General features: G+C 37.4%; 1 protein-coding gene across 7 annotated transcripts in view; it reads left to right on the top strand.

Moving 5' to 3' along the window:
- RFX3 (regulatory factor X3) overlaps positions 1 to 20,291 on the top strand; it is a 343,496-nt gene that overhangs the window by 134,612 nt on the left and 188,593 nt on the right. For all 7 annotated transcript variants that reach the window (XM_060409419.1, XM_042243406.1, XM_042243408.2 and 4 more), the window contains one exon: positions 10,037 to 10,161. In XM_060409419.1, coding sequence (XP_060265402.1) covers positions 10,045 to 10,161 — 117 coding nt within the window. In that variant the 5' untranslated portion in view covers positions 10,037 to 10,044. The remainder of the gene's footprint in view (positions 1 to 10,036; positions 10,162 to 20,291) is intronic.

Here is a 20,291-nt window from a genome sequence, read left to right as displayed (position 1 = left end):
TTTCAGTTCTTTACAGAACGTCCGTACTGTTCTCCATAGTAGCTGTACCAGTTTACATTCCCACCAGCAGTGTAGGAGGGTTCCTTTCTCTTCACACTCTCTCCAGCATTTATTCTTTGTGGATTTTTTGATGATAGCCATTCTGGCTAGTGTGAGGTGATAGCTCATTGTAGTTTTGTTTTTCATTTCTCTAATAATTAGTGATGTTGAACATCTTTTTATGTGCCTCTTGGCCATCTGTATGTCTTCTTTGGAGAAGTACCTATTTAAGTCTTCTGCCCATTTGTTGACTGAGTTGTTTGTTTTGATGCTGTTAAGCATCACAAACTGGTTATAAATTTTGGATACTAATCCCTTGTAGGCCACAGCATTTGTAAATATTTTCTCCCCATCTGCGGGCTGTCTTTTCATCTTGTTTATTGTTTCCTTTGCTGTGCAAAAGCTTTTGAGTTTAAGTCAGTCCCATTTGTATATTTTTGTTTTTATTTACTTTATCCTGGGAGATTGATCAAAAAAGATACTGCTGCAATTTATGTCAGAGTGTTCTGCACGTTTTCCTCTAGGAATTTTATAGTGTATAGTCTCACATTTAGGTCTTTAATCCATTTTGAGCTTATTTTTGTGTATGGTGTTAAAGAATTGTCTAATTTCATTGTTTTGCATGTAGCCTGTTCCATTAGAAATATTGAAAATGTTGGTTTTTAGAGCACTTTGGGAATTTTGAGCCACTTAGTAGGAAGGCAGACAGAACTTGTACTAACTGAAAGGATCAAATACTATACAGGTATTTTGGGATCAGATGCTATACAGGTATTTTGGGGATTATAAGGACTCTTTTACAGAATACAAAACTGACTTTTTGGGATGGTTCCAGGGTAGAATAAGTCTCTGGAGCTCATGTTGCTTTTGACCAGCAAACCTATGGTTAGCTTGAGGTCACCCAAAGTTAAGATCATTGGTTTGGGAAAGCTTGTATTTCAGGAGTCCTTAGGAGGTACACTGATGTCACTGTATACCCTCAAGAATTTTACCAAACCATGCCATTTTACGGACAAGGCAATGGCACCCCACTCCAGTACTCTTGCCTGGAAAATCCCATGGACGGAGAAGCCTGGTAGGCTACAGTCCATGGGGTCACTAAGAGTCGGACACGACTGAGCGACTTCCCTTTCACTTTTCACTTTCATGCATTGGAGAAGGAAATGGCAGCACACTCCAGTATTCTTGCCTGGAGAATCCCAGGGACAGGGGAGCCTGGTGGGCTGCTGTCTATGAGATCGCACAGAGTTGGACACGACTGAAGTGACTTAGCAGCAGCAGCAGCATGCCATTTTATATCTGTGATTAAAATTGTACCATGGGCTGCATATTATTTGGCATCCTGCTTCTTATACTTAAGTATTATGAACATCTTTCCATGCTGACTTTTATAGATCTATAGAGTGTTCCATTATAGGAATATAGAATAGAAGAATTTATTAGTTCCCCCATTACAGACATTTCCATTATTATTGACTGTCATAAATAGTATTTAGTGAACATCTTTGTATTTGTGTATATTATTATATAGAGATACTAGCCTAAATGGGTCCATTTGACTGTTTTTTTTAGACAAATTTAAATTCTTAAATGGAGACAAGTCTCATATTATTTCCTCTTCCATCTATAAAATATTTTCTGAACACAAGGTCAGTGCATATCTCTTAACCCATGATATGCTTTTCTGTGTCATAAACATAACTTTGATTACATAGTGATCAAATACTAGGCATAGTACATATTTACAGTCCATGTGATATTTGTGTCCATTTGTTCAAATTTAGAATTCTTTCTTAGCACCCAAAGTCTCCATAGAATACTTTATCTTGATGATTTCACTAGAATAGCCTCACCTGTCTAGCTGTTTATATTGCTGCCTGGGATCCAGTGTCAGGGTGCCATTATTGGAGTGAGGCAGACCTGAACTTGAATTCTTTCTTTATCACTTAATAGTTCTGTGACCGTCAGCAAATTACATAATTCTGAGTTTGAGTGAACTCCAGGAGTTGGTGATGGACAGGGAGGCCTGGCATGCTGCAGTTCATGGGGTCACAAAGAGTCGGACATGACTGAGTGACTGAACTGAACTGAACTAAACTGAAGCCTTTTCTGTTGTATAAAATGAGAATATCTACTTCATGGTTGAAATTAAGGTTCAATGTATGCAAAGATGCAAAGCATCTATCACATAGGAAATGCTCAACATATGCTAGCTATTTTTATTACTGTCTCTAGTAATGAAAATGATTGATTTATGATAAAATGCTCTGTTTTTTAATTCTAAGTGCTATCATCATTAAATACTCCGTTTAATAGGTTTTAGTCCCTGTCAGGATTGAATTGACCAATAATAAGAAACATTTATGGGTTTGTCTCATAAATTTTGGTAAGAATCTTTCTGTATGTTGCATCATTTTGTTCTCAGACTCATCTTCTAGTAAGAAAAAGTATAGGATATTCAGAAGTTTTTGTTCATCGGTTTTCTTCTCTTTTAGCTGTTATCTGAGTGCTCTTTTTTTTTTTTTTTTTTTTGGAGCATATATCACCTATGTAAGACTGATTTGCCTTTTAATTTGTCAAAGTGAGTGCAAGAAAATGCCAGGCAGGATGGCCTCAGCAGTAGACTGGACAAGCACGTAGGTTGTTTTCCCAGGAATTACCTCTGTAACTGATAATAGTCTCTTTTGATAACTAGAAACAAATAACAAAATTCTTATATCATTTCAGCAGTTTGGTTTCAGTAATGTGTTAATAGGTTGTTTCATTTTTTAATTAGTCCATTAAGATAAAAAAATGTTAAAGTTACTTAATTTGATTTGTCTTCTCCAAAAACAGTTTTTCATAATCTATTTCTGAATCAAAGAGAAAACTTTTGTTTGAAAAGTGAAAAAAGTTACCCAGGCAAATTGTATATGTTACTGGTGTGCTGATTAATCATTCCCAAGACTAATCTCCATCATCAGTTATCACAGGAAGATGACTGCCAAGAAGTCTACACTATTATCATTCCATCATTTGTCTACAGATCAGTTTAGTGCAAAAGATTAAATGTACACAGGAGGATCATCAAATCTAAAAAAGAAGCAGAGCTTTTATAATATAGAAAATTAGAAATTCTTGTTTTACATCTCTTTAGTTACTTGATTTACTGATTTGAGAAAGCCCTGTGCTTTATTTACAATGAGTAAACTTTGCACAGAGGTATATTTCAAGTAAAAAGAGCTGAATGTTACTTTGTAGCTTAACCAGTTTGTTTTCATTTGTGCGGCTGCTGCTGCTAAATCACTTCCGTCCTGTCCGACTCTGTGGGACCCTGTAGATGGCAGCCCACCAGGCTCCCCTGTCCCTGGGATTCTCCAGGCAAGAAAACTGGAGTGGGTTGCTGTTTCCTTCTCCATCATTTGTGGTAGTGAAGTGAAAAAAAGAAAAAAGCTAAGACATAGTGTTTTACATTTGTAGCTAAATTATTCAGCCCAATAAAGTTTTGTCAGTTTCGAAAAAAGAAAACCACATTATTTTAACCCTTTATATAATTTCTAATATACCTCATTATTTTTCATTATATTGTCAACTTTGAAAATTGCTTAATATTCTTAGTTTTTTAATAAAGAATTGGAATGATCTTAATATTTTCATTATCTACTTCAGAATAGTCAGAAGTGTGTATTTCATACTGGTTTTATGTTCAGGAAAGTATGTATCAGCTATTTTTTTCCCCAAAATCATGACCGAGTTGTCTAATTTTAATAAGTAGAGGTTTTCAATGCTATGGGTGTTATATATGCTCTTATTTATTGACTAACATTTATTCAAGAATACTGATGCTTAGTCAGAGTATTAGTAATAACCTCTTACTGAAAAAGTTTTGTTGTGATTTTGGATGTTTCTCCATAAAAGCACACTGATGTTAAACTCCTTATTCTGTATTATAAAAGTAATAATTTTAAATTATGACTTTTTTTCTATAAATAGCATTCATATGGTCTTATGTTGAACCAGGTTTCTAAGTAATTTATTCTTTAAAGTCACATTTTAGGTGTGATTTATTTTTATTATACCAATAACTGACTATCATAATAATATTGGTTAATTTGGTTCAAATAGAAATTGGAATTACCATCTTTTGCTTTTCTATACTAAGGATAGAGGAAGACAATTCTCTGTTGTATTCAAATTACAGGTTTTTATTTTAAACTGAACTGAATTAAAACTTGTTACATACCAGAGTGTGTAACGACAGTACAATCAGTATACTGGGACCAAGCTTTGCAGACTTTGCTTTTTTTTTTTTGGAAAGCGAATTATTTCAGAATGAAAAAACCCAATAAAAATTAGATGATACTATGTACTTTTGAGCTAGCCCAGTTATATAGTTCTGTTTGATAAGTAATTGATTAGGTCAGACTATTAAACCATTTAATCTGGCATGTACATTGTGTGTGATGAAAGAAATCCAGCTGTGAATTTGAGTGTATTAAATAATCTTCAGGAAGTTTCACAAAGAACACTTGAATGCCTTGAAACTTGGAATAATGTGTGTTTGTTCCAAACACATTTGCTTTGCCTAGGTTTTGCCCATCAGGTTGCAGAATGGTAATCTTGCTGCATTCAGCAGCTGGGTTTTTGCAATATTCTTTTCCTTTTTCCAAGGGTTAATTAGCCTTCTTTCAAAATGTGGCCTATTTAGCTGTAGATTCGCATGATTCAGCCAGAGCTGGCCATACAAAGCAAAAACCGTTAACAGGCGGGTGTGTCCAACTGCTTAATTAGCCAGAATAAAAAGGTCCTTTGTCAAACAAGCATCTGTTGCTCTTGACACACCTGACAGCCACATTAGGCAAGGATGACTAGACTGAAATTGTGCATTTCTCTCCTGCAAGAATATACAACTTATTTACATATGGACTGCATCATGGACAAACTACAGGGGTTTATTTAGCTTATCAAAATGGATTAATGTGACAGCATTTGTGGCTGATAAACAAATATCACTTGAAAGGGGGCTATGAAGGAACTAAACTAACCAAATTACTCCCAAACATAAACAAAACATCAGAAACCACCATTAGATGAATGGGAACACCTCAGATGTACACACAATCCTTTATACTGGATCTAAAACAAAACCTACAAATGAAGCATGCTAAGACACTACCCTCATGTGATGGTCTGTGCTTTCAAGTAATGTTGGAAAGCTACCAAAATACTCTACATGTGTCAGTGGGTTTAAATGACCTGTTTAGGAAAATTTGGCGGGAAGCGTACACTTCTCAGCATGCTTTAACATTCAAATTGATCTGCTATTAAATCAGGTCTTCGGAATTAATCAGTTAAAATGCCTCTGGGAAAACACTAGTTGGGTTTTATTGAAAGTGAAAGTGAAGGTCGCTTAGTTGAGTCTGACTCTTTGTGACCCCATGGACTATACAGTCCATGGAATTCTCTAGGCCAGAATACTGGAGTGGGTAGCTTTTCTCTTCTCCAGGGGATCTTCCTAACCCAGGGGTAGAACGCAGGTCTCCTGCATTGCAGGCAGATTCTTTACCAAATGGGCAATGAGGCTTCCCTGATAGCTCAGTTCAGTTTTATTATGCCTCAGTAGAAAAAGAATACTTCCTATGTTCGATGTCAGAGAGAAAAGAGATGTCTCACTGTTATTAGAAGTATAGATCAAATAGGATAGATTGAGAATCCCAAAGATTTTCTGTTCAGACCAGTTATCTCTAGTTTTTCATTTTGAAGTCTTTCATTGTGATTTTGCAAAGTATTCAGTAATGTACATTATGGCATGTGTGTGGTATATGGTAACATGGGCTTTAGAGTAAAGCAAATCTGGATTTGAATTTAGACACTCTTACCAACTGTGTGGCTTTCAGCAAGTTTTTAATCAATTTGTGCTTCAGTTTTCTCATTTTTTAATTGGAAATAATAGCATTACCATTCGGAGAAGGCAGTGGCACCCCACTCCAGTACTCTTGCCTGGAAAATCCCATGGACGGAGGAGCCTGGTAGGCTGCACTCCATGGGGTTGCTACTAGTCGGACACGACTGAGCGACTTCACTTTCACTTTTCACTTTCATGCATTGAAGAAGGACATGGCAACCCACTCCAGTGTTCTTGCCTGGAGAATCCCAGGGACAGGGGAGCCTGGTGGGCTGCCATCCATGGGGTCACACAGAGTCGGACACGACTGAAGCGATGTAGCAGCAGCATTACCATTACAGGGGTGTTTTGAGGATTAAATGAGAAGATATATTTCAAGCTGTTAGCATATTGTGTGGCACCTGGAAAAGACTAGTTAATGAGAGACCTAACTATGGGATTGTGACTGTTTTTTTGTTATGACTCTGGGAGGGATATAACTAAGAGCCTTTGAAGGCCTGAGGCTTTGGTAGAGAGAACCTCTTCTGCAAACTTGAGGAAGAAAATGAAATCAGAGGATAATTAAGTTGTGTCTATTAAGGAAAGGTAGAGACCAAACTGAGAGATTAAGTTCTTATCAGTTGGCATGACCCTGTAATTCAGGAGTCAAGGAGATTAGATGATGAGCAGTAATTTGGGAGTAAACAGTAGATATTCTGGGAAGTTATTGAATGTTCTAGATTGGTCTTTCTGTGCTGGTTTTGTTTTTTGTTTTTTTTTTTTTTACTTTATTTTACTTTTACAATACTGTATTGGTTTTGCCATACATTGACATGAATCCACCATGGGTGTTACTTTACAATACTGTATTGGTTTTGCCATACATTGACATGAATCCACCACGGGTGTACATGCTTTTGATGTGGTATATACTAGAGCGAGAAGCTGGATGTAAGTTTCTCCATGACTCTATAACTTTAAGGTATATAGGCCATCATTTTCTCTCCATCTTATTTTCCCTGTTCTATTCTGTAAAGGTTGCTCCTATTAAATAATTGGGATCTTTTTCCTTCTTTCTCATTCTAAAAGTTCATCAATTTGCTTTTTTAAATTCTCTTCACTTCTGGTCTATTCAGTGTCAATTATGAAACTCAGGACTTCTAGTTTGTTTAGTCGTTCAATGCATGAGCTTCAGTGTTATGTCCATACCCTCTTTTTTTACTTCCAACAGCTATTTGATCTCGGTTCAGTGACTTAACATCTCTGGGACTCAGCTGACCCAGACATGAAGTTAAATGATAAAGATTTTAGTTCCAATCATGTATAAGTTAAACAGTCCTATTAGTAAAGTAGTCAAAGCTTGGGTGTTTCTTTTATGCCTCAAATGCCTATAAAGGCCAAGTATATGTATTGCCATATAAATGATTTGAGTATAAAACACATAATATGGGCTTACCTTTTCTAGATATTCAGATTTTTCAAGAGAATTTAGAACTTTGGCTTTTAACACAGAATTTTCTGATTTTTAAAGGCTGACAATTAAAATTTTTAATTTGTAAATAGTCTGTGCCAAAGCCTATCTATGGAGTCTAATATGGTCCATAGGCACCCAGTTTTCAAATCTGTGCCTTTTATCTTCTGATAAGCTCTCTCAGGTGATTTACTGAGGAATTACTTTCAAAATGCATTTAATTTTTTAAAGATCTTCGTTATTTATAGTCTTAATGTATATTTGTCTAAAACAGTGGTGGTCAAATTATGAGTCATATACCAAAACAGAGTGTGTAGGGTGATCTTCAGTACAGACCCCTGGACACACGAAAGAGCCTCAATGAAGTTCCTAGCCAAGACTGGAATGAACAGGAGAGAGTTTTACTTTGAGTGACTTCACTTTAAGAATCTCATCCAACCCTTGATTGAATAGCTTAAACACAAAAACATAACTGGTAACTGTGTTCCTCATTTGTGTACTAAATTGACCAATGCCTCTCTTGGAGTTGGGAAGAGAAGCTAAGAAAAACTCCCTGAAGATGATATCTATCATCTGGTTCATTCCTCATTCCCTGCAGAAACGTGTCACCTCACTCTCACTAATAGCCCTCTGCCATAGTGCAAGCGGCATCAATTACCCAAAAGTGTGTAATGAATGGAAGGAAATTGGCATGTGCTTTCTTTTGGGGGAGGGTATTTTTTCCCTCTACAATGGAATAAAGAAGAAGAGGTACAAATAGAGTTCTGAATTTGTGTATCCCCTCTCCCAATTTTGGGAACCCCAGGTAATCTTAATTAGGCAAGAGTTTCATATAGTGAATACTATCATTCTTAGATATTGTCAGGCATATTCGTGGTCTTAATACTAGTGAAGAAAAAAGGCTGTGTGTGTGTTTGGAGATCAGTGTTACATTTTTTGTTAATTAGCTACCATCTTTAGCTATTTCACATTAAAAAGTCTTATTTTGGAAAACTGGAGAAACTGACAGCTACAGTTTTGCTTTCCCATAAATTCAGTTATCCCTGAGCTGAACATTAGCTGGCCCAAATAAATGGAGTGGTAGCCACAGTCGGCGTCACTTTCCTTCTGTAGCCGCTCTCTGCCTTCACTGAATGGGCATAACGTTCTTCATCTGTAAATGGAGATTATAATCATACCAACCACACTGGGTTGTCACATGGAGTTATTTATGAATTAACATTCAAAGCATTTAGAAGAGAACATAGCATATGTTAAATACTCTGTCAGTGTTAGCTTTACTGCTGTATCTTTTTGTACGCACTAAGGTTTATTGTTCTGCTTTAGGGGTTTGTCCAACAATGGAATAAGAATAGTCAATCACCTAAAGTTATACCAGTATCAAGGTCTAGAAAGAAAACTAAGCAGAGATTCGAAGTGAAAAGGCCTAGCCCTTTCTCTACTCCCTGTCACCTTGAGCAAGTCTCTTAACCTCTCTGGCTTTAGTTTTCTCTTTTATGAAATAAGTTTAGATTAGATATCTTCAGAGGTCTGTTTCTGAAATTGAATGAGATGATTGAAAAGGTTTGGGGAAAAATTGGAAGAGGTCATGCTGTGACAAAAGATGCTGAGAGAGGTTAATTTTCTACTGAAAGAACTGAATGCTCTTTCAGAATTTTCTTTGGGAAAATTAATGTTCATCGTACTGTTCATGGATTTAAACCATAATGCAGTATTTTTCTTAAGCTACCAATTAAATATTGTTTTTCCCCTAGGAAAGAAAATTAGAATTCTGGTCCCTGCTCAATAGCAAAGAAATTAATATTTTTTCTATTGACTGTATAAGTAACAAAAGGGAATATCAGGGCCTAAGAAACCATACTTGTTGAATGTACACTGTAAAATTTAATCCTGATTTAGTAAGGTAGGCACATGAGAACTGAAAAATATGCCATGTTGAGTTGTGAATGAGAGATGGTAAAATTTCGTGTCTTTGTTTGCAAATGTCACTAGATAATAGTGATCCTCCTTATCTTTCAAAATAATCAACATTGTTGTTGTTTGGCTATCCTTGTGTAAGAATATAATTTAACTGTGATTTTAGCACCATGTCATCCCACAGGCAAGAAAATCAGTGAGCTTGATCCTGTGGCTAAGTTTAGGATCTATCGATTGGTTTTTATATACACATTAATTTTTACAAGTCAGTGAATATTGAGTTCGAAAGTTGGACCTTAGAAATAATTTATTCTAAATTGTACACTTCCAGTGACATCCTATAGTTTATAAAAGTGTTGAGAAAGTACAATTTATGACATTTGCATCCAGTTAGGGTTTGTGTTATGAAAATTAAGTCTTTGCATAATTTACAATATGACTAGTTTATAGTGTGCTTGAAACAGCTTACAACAGATGAGACCTCATTGAAGTTCAACCTTTATAGCCTCAAAATCAGAGGTATTCCTGGAGATTTTTAAAATGTAGATTAGCAATTTTCTATATTGATTTTAAAAGTGGTCAACATGACTATAACCATGCATGGAATATCAAGAGAGCATGTTGGGTGGAGTTAGAGATATTCTGGGAGAAGGTTAGTCTCAGTTTAGGATGTTAAGAACAATGTGCTGCATCTAGTCATATAAGAATAGCATTTTAAACTTTCTTTCTGTTTTAATAAATTTCAGAGACCATCATGCAGACATCAGAGACCGGGTCGGACACAGGTTCGACAGTGACTTTACAGACATCTGTGGCTAGTCAAGCAGCAGTGCCTACACAGGTGGTTCAGCAAGTACCAGTCCAACAACAGGTAAGGAGCTGCTGTTCCCAGAGAAGATGCTGTGCACCTCCTTGTGCTGTCCCTCCAACATAGCTGTGTTGAAGAAATGATTCGGATAACACTTTCTGGCACAATGGGTGCCCAAACAGACCTCATTCAGTTCTTAGATAAAGTCAGCAAATGTTCCTTGAGCATTTTCTGGTGTGCCAAGTTCTTTCTGAGATAGGCTGTAGGGATACAAAGATAAACACTCAAACTATAATCCGTCTTCCAAAAGAGCCTCTTAAGTCCTAAAGAGAGCATTTGTTTCTGACTTGACCACTCTAACTGGGTTTTCTCCTCCTCTTCACTCCTCCTTATTCTTTATCACATCTTCCTATTTCTTTCTCATTGAAATGTCGGCACTCATATTTTTATGTAATTGGCTTATGGTAGTATTTGATAAAGGAGAGGATGTTTGTACCCTACCGGAAGGGATTTTGCCTTTGTAATATTTTGGAAGGTGCCTGGGCGTTATGGTGATTGTTACTGTTTAATGAAAATTAAATTATCTTAAAGGTCTGAAAATCTGAGTCATGCCACTTAAAAAATTGAGAATGAATTCATCATCACATGTTTACTACAAGGCTTATTCATACTTGGGACACTGAGCTTGTTTTGGAAAGCTACTGACAAAATAGTGCTATTTTGTGCCAGTTAATAGTTCTCCGTTGGATTGTGAATACATTGGCCTGTCATTTCCTCTAAAGAATGGTGAGAAAATATGTAAGAAAGATAATTTTCCTGTAATTTCTCAGTATCAAAGAAAATCTTTAGCAAATGTGCTTTTGAAATTGCAATATAAATAAGTCTTTGGGTAGAGGGATAACTTTTCTTAAATTATAGACAGAAGGACTCAAGGTTATGTTCTTCTCAGGAGATAGAAGTGGGATGGGCAGGGGGAGTGCCAGAATCATGGAGAAGGGTCTTGGACTCTCAGTGTAAATGAAGACATCTGTCACAATTGTTTCTTTTATGCTTAAATCTCAGCACACTCTTCTCCCTGTTCTGTATAACACAATGGAATCATTGATGTCATCACCAATTTCAAGACTCTGAACATTATTCAGAAGAGAGTAGCTTATGGCATATCATCCAAAGAGCAGGTAGAAAACTGTAGGAACAATGTTATATATAATTTTAAGAAGATAATTCAACAGCCTACCAATATTAAGCACATATTGAGCAGTTACACTCACTGTGGTTTGTTGTTGGTCTCCTGTGTGGAAGAAGAGTGGCCTTGAGCATGCCTATCTCTGATGGTAGTACAGTGGAGAGCCTGCTCTTTTCTCCAGAAGGTGCTCCCTTGAGAACTTGAAGTGTGTGTAATAAGTTCACCTGGCCTTCACTCCTGGACTATCTTTTCTTTCTCTTTCTCCTTTCCCTTTTCTTCCTTTTTTCCTCCCTTACTTTTCAAGAAACATTTTAAAAAAAATTAAATTTAGTGTTATTAGATACTTGTTACAGGTCAAAATAGTTCAGGAAGTTTGTTATTTAAAAAAAAGGCAGTCCTCACCGTCCCTCTATTCCTTCTCAGAGGCAAGCAGTGTTTATTTTACTGTTTCTTGATTTTTAAAACATTTTTGTATCATCCTCTTCTTTCTAGTTAGTCTTTAACATATGCTTGTGTGCACGCACACACACTTTTTCCGTCCCAAAGGCTCCTGATAGACTAGGTTGAACTATGTGCAATTTTTGATCTACAAAAAACAGCAATTTCATATGTTTCAACCTAATAGTTTTGCTATAATTCTGATAGATCATTAATCAATGTTTGTATTCTTGTGACATATAAAAACTATTCAGATCTATCTAGTGAGCTGTGATTACTTTTCTTTTTTGTAAAACTCATTTACTTTCCTTGCATTTAATGATTATGTGTCCCGTTGAGTAAGTCTCAGAGCATTCTGACCTGCTGTAGTCTGGAATGGATGCTGTTTGCTCAGCCCCATCCTGGGCGATCCCTTTGCCATCATCATGGGATTTCCCTTTTCTCTGTTATGTTGGCTTTCCTGTTTCCTAAATCAGTGTCTTAAACTCTTTTTTGATTTGTTAAAGCACGGCTTGCAGTAACATCTTAAGAAATGGTATATTTTGCACTCTTTTGTGTCTGAGAGGGAATTTATTTCACAGTTTGGTTGTTGGATGGGTACAGAATTGGGGGTTGGATATCTTTTTCTTCAGAATCTTGAGGGAATTGTTCCAACGTCTCCCAGTGTTCAGAATTGCTATGGAAAAGTGAAAGACTGTTCTGATTCTTGATCCATTGTATGCAATCTATATGTTTTTTTCTCTCATGTTTTAAATCCCAGTTTCTTAAAATTTCATGTCTTGATATGGGCCTATTCCCATACATTGTGCTGGAACCTTGATGAGCCTATTCAGTCTCATGGACACTCATGTTCTCCAGTATTGGGAGTTTTTATTTTTATTTTTATTTTTTTTAATTTATGATTACCTCCCCTTTTTTTTCTCCTTTTTCACTTTTTGGACTTTTGGGTTCTGTTTTTAGTTTCATCTTTCATCCCATCTGTTACTTTTCATTTCTGTTACCATAATTTTAATTTTTAAGAGCTTTATAAAATTCCTTATATGGCCCTTTTTATAACATCATGCTTTATTTCCTGTTTATAGTGTCTTTTTTCCCTCTCTCTCAAGGTATTAATTTTTCAAGTTTGTGAAATTTTCTTCTCATATAGTCTCTTTCTTTCATGTACAATAATTTTTTTCTGGCCTATCGTTTGTATTAGAAACATTTCTGAAATACCTGATAATCTTTGAGGGTTTATTCGTATTTTAAAATGAGGGGATAAAAGCCTGATTTAAATGCATCAGTGACTTTGTTGACTTCAGTATAGAGTAACTTGACTGGGCTTTTTAACTGGGGACCTTCTGATGTTCAGTACTGTTTTTCCTCTTGAGGTGGTCATATTTTTAAACGACTTCAACTTCTTGCCTGGTGGGTGAATGCCAAGTTACCTGGGGAGCTGAGTAAGGAAAGATAGTTGGATATTTCTTGCGCTAATTCACTGACCTTCTTTTCAGAATAGTTTCGCCTGTACTTGGTTTCCTCAGTGCAGAGGTTAAACCAAAGAATAAACATTCAGACTTTCACCATAGTTAGGGAAGGCCAGTCACCTCATTACACAGAGTTGATAGAGGAGATCTGATAGCTTCTTAAATAGAATCACTTTATATATTCAGTTCAGTTCAGTTCAGTTCAGTCACTCAGTCGTGTCCAACTCTTTGCGACCCCATGAATCACAGCACGCCAGGCTTCCCTGTCCATCACCAACTCCCAGAGTTCACTCAGATTCACATCCATCGAGTCAGTGATGCCATCCAGCCATCTCATCCTCTGTCATGCCCTTCTCCTCCTGCCCCCAATCCCTCCCAACATCAAAGTCTTTTCCAATGAGTCAACTCTTTGCATGAGATGGCCAAAGTACTGGAGTTTCATCTTTAACATCATTCCTTCCAAAGAACACCCAGGGCTGATCTCCTTCAGAATGGACTGGCCAAATCTCCTTGCAGTCCAAGAGACTCTCAAGAGTCTTCACCAACACCACAGTTCAAAAGCATCAAATCTTCAGCGCTCAGCCTTCTTCACAGTCCAACTCTCACATATATACATGACCACAGGAAAAACCATAGCCTTGACTAGATGGACCTTAGTTGGCAAAGTAATGTCTCTGCTTTTGAATATGCTATCTAGGTTGGTCATAACTTTTCTTCCAAGGAGTAAGTGTCTTTTAATTTCATGGCTGCAGTCACCATCTGCAGTGATTTTGGAGCCCAAAAAATAAAGTGTGACACTGTTTCCACTGTTTCCCCATCTATTTCCCATGAAGTGATGGGACCGGATGCCATGATCTTCGTTTTCTTTAAGCCAACATTTTCACTCTCTTCTTTCACTTTCATCAAGAGGCTTTTAGTTCCTCCTCACTTTCTGCCATAAGGGTGGTGTCATCTGCATATCTGAGGTGATTGAGATTTCTCCCAGCAATCTTGATTCCAGCTTGTGTTTCTTCCAGTCCAGCATTTCTCATGATGTACTCTGCATGTAAATTAAATAAGCAGGGTGACAATATACAGCCTTGACGTACTCCTTTTCCTACTTGGAACCAGTCTGTTGTTCCATGTCCAGTTCTAACTGTTGCTTCCTGACCTGCATACAGGTTTCTCAAGAGGCAGGTTAGGTGGTCTGGTATTCCCATCTCTTAAAGAATTTTCCACAGTTTATTGTGATCCACACAGTCAAAGGCTTTGGCATAATCAATAAAGCAGAAATAGATGTTTTTCTGGAACTCTCTTGCTTTTTCCATGATCCAGCGGATGTTGGCAATTTGATCTCTGGTTCTTCTGCCTTTTCTAAAACCAGCTTGAACATCAGGAAGTTCATGGTTCACGTATTGCTGAAGCCTGGCTTGGAGAATTTTGAGCATTACTTTACTAGCATGCAAGATGAGTGCAACTGTGCGGTAGTTTGAGCATTCTTTGGCATTACCTTTCTTTGGGATTGGAATGAAAACGGACCTTTTCCAGTCCTGTGGCCACTGCTGAGTTTTCCAAATGTGCTGGCATACTGAGTGTAGCACTTTCACAGCATCATCTTTCAGGATTTGAAACAGCTCAACTGGAATTCCATCACCTCCACTAGCTTTGTTCGTAGTGATGCTTTCTAAGGCCCACTTGACTTCACATTCCAGGATGTCTGGCTCAAATACATATAAAACCAAAAAAGAAAAAACAAAACTAAGTTCCTAACAGAAGTAGAAAATCAATATCACCAGCGATAAATAGAAAATTACACATATACACACACACTTTGTTCATATCCTTATTAAAAAAATACTCTCATGTACATATGGAACACAGTATAGAAAACTTTATGGTTATGCCACATGGCTCATTCCCAACAGGCGTATTTTTCAGTCCCTCAAGTTAGTTCTTTCTTCTAGGACATTCAAGGCAGGTGACATCCTGGTCCCCTTACATCAAAGAATTTGAGAGCTTTCCTTTTCTTTTTGTCAAGAAAGTACTTTATTTCACATAGTGGGTTATTGTGATATATGCCTGGAAATGCTTGTTATATTGTCCTTCCAGGCTTATGTTATTGGGAAAGATTTTGTCTACTCTGTCCTTTCCTTCCTTCCTCGCTTCCTCTCTCCATTCCTCCCTTCCTCTCTTTCTCCTTTCCTTCCTCACCTCCTTTTTCCTTCCTTTCTCGTCTCCCCTCCCTTCTTCTCTCCCCCGCCTCCTCTCTCCTCTCCTCTATTTTCCTTTCCTCTCCTCTAGAACAGTGACATATTTGAACATCCCCAGTGAGTTCTAACAGTGTTTCTGTGAATATAGATTGTCAATAACTAATAAGATAGGTGCTATAATTTCTTATTATTCTAACATCTTTGTGTTGTTAATATGCTGATGTCATCTTAAGTTTTCAAACTGTGGTAGGATGCCTTTAAAATATTCCAAGTCTTGTCACTGACCCATGATGGATGTTGAAACCATAGCATTGATGTCAAAGGTAGTTGCTTCTATTGATTTAACTTTTCATTGTGTTCTAGCTTTCCGTGCTTTGGCCGTATGGTGTAAAGAGAAAGCCCATAGCTGAATCTTTAAATTTTGAGACAATGTAATATTAAGTGTATTGGAATTTTGAGAAACCAGAACATTTTAAAATCTTAATATATAGTTTTGTTTCTCCAAAGCCCTAAGGGTTTTTATTTCATTGTGTAATAAGTACCAAGCAAAACGTTTATTCTAAAAATATTTCAGTTATTTTAAATTTATTCTGTATGATGTCAAGAATCAGTTTGTCACTTTCCTTGGACAATCTGATTTAGGAATGGAGAATTCTAAGAAGATATTTTGAGGTATTATTATATAATTCTTTATCAGATTTTCTATTTTTTCCAATATTTCATTATTCATAAAATGCCATAGAGTCTCAGCTTAAAAATGCAGACATTGTTGCCCATTTAAATAAAATACATAAGAACATTCAAGTTCAGTATCTTGATTAGAAACTACAAACTTGATATTATTTATCCTTATCATATTTGTAAAAAGCCCCTTTGAACTAATCAGTCTGTATTGAATATGACTAGAAATGTGCTAATCTCCCTTCCCCTATCCCTTCCTTGAGTGATTTGTCAGATTTTCTTGTAGATACATCTTCAAGTTGGTCATTTTATGCCTAATTTTGAGAGGTCTTCTAACCCTACTTGCCCTGGACATGAATTAAAAATCCAGGGTAAATGACTCAGGGAACTTAAAGTGGGGCTCTGTGACACCTAGAGAGATGGGATAGAGTAGGAGGTGGGAGGGAGGTTCAAGAAGGAGGGGACATATGTATACCTATTTCTGACTCATGTTGATGTTTGACAGAAACCAACACAATATTGTAAAGCAGTTACCTTTCAATTAAAAATAAATAAGTTTAAAAAAATCCAAGGTAGAGGAAAAGGAAAATATATTCCTACTATTTCATTTTACATCATAGCCAGCCAATTTAAATTTCTTTTCAAGGTAGAATCTAGTCAAAATTCAGAACTTTTATTCATGTTTTAATCATGGGATCCAGGTATTTCACAAATGCTGCTGACACTGAGGATAATTTCTAAACCAGCCTAAATCTTGAACCAGGGCTCCAAGAATATTTTCTCCCTTTGAGGCTTCCCAGAATTTTAACTGGTCCCCCAGCTGGATTTCTTCCTAACTCTACTGTCTCTGCCTGTCTTCCCTTTTTCTTGAAAAAGGTCATACATCTTTTCTCTCAAAGTGGGAGAGTGTTAGTGTTGTCCTAATACTGCTCCTTCTAAGTGTAATACCCCAGGGACAGTTGAGCCCTGAGGTTTAGGGGCTTCTATCTGAGTTCAAGGACATATATATATATATATTTGTATTCAAAGATGCTGTCAACTTTGCTCAGATTCTTTTATTGTCAGAAACTGAATCTTCACCTTTCTCTGCCAGATGCTGTTTGTTTCTTTCACAGAATGGATGTAATAGCTGTGTGGCTATATTGTTTCCTTTTGTCTAGTATCAATTTATCACCCATTTAGCATTCCCACTTAAGTTATGGTGCATCTTGGAGAGTGAGCATATTATCATGTGGTCAAAAAGACATTTTTGTAGGAAACAAATCCAATCAGAACTGTTAGTTAGGGAAAGGACAATCTTCAAGAAGGTTCAGTTCAGTCGCTCAGCCATGTCCGACTCTTTGTGACGGTTTATAGATATCTTAAAAATGGTGCCACAACCCTTAGAAGATGGATTTTAGGGATTAATGTTAAGTATCAGTGCTCCTGACTTCCCCACTTTAGGCCACAGTTTAATGGGTTATTTCTGTCCTCACTTCTCTTCTCCGTGTTCCTGTGTGTAGTAAATCATCACAATCAGAAGGAAGCTATGGTAATTAGCAATATACCCATGAGAAAGTTCTTCTGATGGAAGTAGTCAACAGTGATTAAGAGGAAAAAATGATTGCCTGTAAAATATTGAGTCCAAAACAGGATGTTCTATTGGATTTAAATTTGATCAGTAATATTGTGGATGGAACCCTGTGTTAGCTTGGAGAACTAAGCCCGAGGTAGTGCATCCATCTTCCCTGTCTATCTTTCCTCTGTTCTGGGTCAAGAGGTTTGCTTCTTGTTCATCCTAGCTTCAATGGGCATGAATAGAATTCTTTTCACTTCAGACCATTATTTGATATAATCAACAGAAACAAAGACATTTTTCTCTCATTTGCTCTTACTTGGGACTTGATTCTCATTGGCTTAGTCCCCTAAGGGAATAGTGTTTTCATAATTAAGGCTGTGGCAGACATCCTAAAAGGTGGGGTTATATTTTTAAATGAATTTCAGTTGAAAGTCTTTTGTAAAAATAATTTTTTAAAAGACATTAATTTTAGTTCTTGAGGAACATATTTATTTTTGGAATCAGAGCTGCTAATTTTTAGTATCCAATATAAAAAAGTAAGGTGCTTTGAAGGAACATGCTGATTTATAATTGAAATAAATTTTACTGTGCCAACCCAATAAGAAGATCCTTTAGTTGACCAACTGTACTGAATATGTGTAAAAATAAGAACTACTATTTAAATAGTTAGGTAATTATAGTCTTTGATTCTCTTTTAAGTGATCTTTAGAATATTTTCTCATCTAGAGTTAAAAATTATTAAAAAAATTATTGACAGTTCTGGATAGTATATTTTAAGAGTAATATGCCAGGCTCCGTGTAAATGCTAGGGTTTCAAAGGTAATTCAGTTTGGTACCTGATTACAGGAAACCAGTGATTTTATTTATTTGTGGCTGTGCTATGTCTTTGTTGCTGTGTTGGCTTTTCTCTAGTTGCAGCAAGCGGGGGCTACTCTAGTTGCAATGCGTGGGCTTGTCATTGCAGTAGCCTCTCTTGTTGCAGAGCACAAGCTCTAGGGCGTGTGGGCTTCAGCAGTTGCTGCACGCTAGCCATATAGTTGCCGCTCACAAGCTCTAGGGCACAGGTTCAATAGTTGTGGCCCATGAGCCTAGTTGCTCCTTGGTGCTGCTGCTGTTGCTGCTAAGTCACTTCAGTCGTGTCCGACTCTGCGTGACCCCATAGACGGCAGCCCACTTGGGATATTCTCAGGCCATGGATCCAACCCATGTCTCCTGCATTGGCTCTTTACCACTGAGCCACCAGGGAACCCTTCAAAACCAACTTTTAATGGAGATGGATTTGTTATAGAATTAGATACAAAGTTCCTTAGGAGTAAAAATGAAAATTGTTTTGGACATGAGGGTCAGTGATGTCTTCACCAAGGATGTAACCTTTAAACTGTGTGATGAAGGAAAAGTTGGAGTTCACAAGAAAAACAAACTGGGAAAGGGCATTTCTTCATAGAAATATTAAAGAGCTCAGGTGAAATCAAGGAGGTAAGGGGGCTGGGAGTGAGGGCTGTGGAACAATGTTGTGTAAGAACCTCTTGTAGGAGCTTGAGTATGGTATCTTTACATGTATCTCCTCCTGAGTATTTTCCCTCTTCAGTTGACATGTTTCTTTAGGTATTCCCTCATTGCTAATTTCCTGGACATAGACATCACAGTTACCTATTACATTTCCCTTTTGTCTAACCACTTTTTAATCCTATGAAATTTGGATGCTACCTGTGCAATGGATACTGTACGCTTAGAAAGTGAAAATGTTAGTTACTAATTGTGTGCTACTCTTTGTGACCCCAAGGACTGCTGTCTGCCAGCCTCCTCTGTCCATGGAATTCGCCAGGCAAGAATATTGGACTGTGCACTATCAGTTCAGTTCAGTTCAGTCGCTCAGTAGTGTCCGACTCTTTGCGACCCTATGAATCATAGCACACCAGGCCTCCCTGGCATCTTTCCACTGTTTCCCCATCTATTCCCCATGAAGTGATGGGACTAGATGCCATGATCTTCGTTTTCTGAATGTTGAGCTTTGGCGTGCTGCGATTCATGGGGTCGCAAAGAGTCGGACACAAATTGAGGCCTTCCTGTCCGTTACCAACTCCCAGACTTCACTCAAACTCACGTCCATTGACTCGGTGATGCCATCCAGCCAACTCATCCTCTGTCGTCCCTTTCTCCTCCTGCCTCCAATCCCATCCAGCATCAGAGTCTTTTCCAATGAGTCATCTCTTGGAATGAGGTGGCCAAAGTACTGGAGCTTCAGCTTTAGCATCATTCCTTCCAAAGAATACCCAGGACTGACCTCCATTGGAATGGACTGGTTGGCTCTCCTTGCAGTCCAAGGGACTTTCAAAAGTCCTCTCCAATGCTACAGGTCAATAGCATCAATTCTTCGGCGCTCAGCTTTCTTCACAGTCCAACTTTCACATCCATTTGTGACCACTGGAAAGACCATATCCTTGACTAGATGGACCTTAGTTGGCAAAGTAATGTCTCTGCTTTTGAATATGCTATCTAGGTTGGTCATAACTTTTCTTCCAAGGAGTAAGTGTCTTTTAATTTCATGGCTGCAGTAACCATCTGCAGTGATTTTGGAGCCCCCCCAAAATAAAGTGTGACACTGCTTCCACTGTTTCCCCATCTATTTCCCATGAAGTGATGTGACCAGATGCCATGATCTTCATTTTCTGAAT

This window comes from Ovis aries, chromosome 2 (assembly GCF_016772045.2).
Source record: "Ovis aries strain OAR_USU_Benz2616 breed Rambouillet chromosome 2, ARS-UI_Ramb_v3.0, whole genome shotgun sequence".
Taxonomy (NCBI): Eukaryota; Metazoa; Chordata; class Mammalia; order Artiodactyla; family Bovidae; genus Ovis; species Ovis aries.
This window is presented reverse-complemented; position numbering and strand designations above follow the sequence as displayed.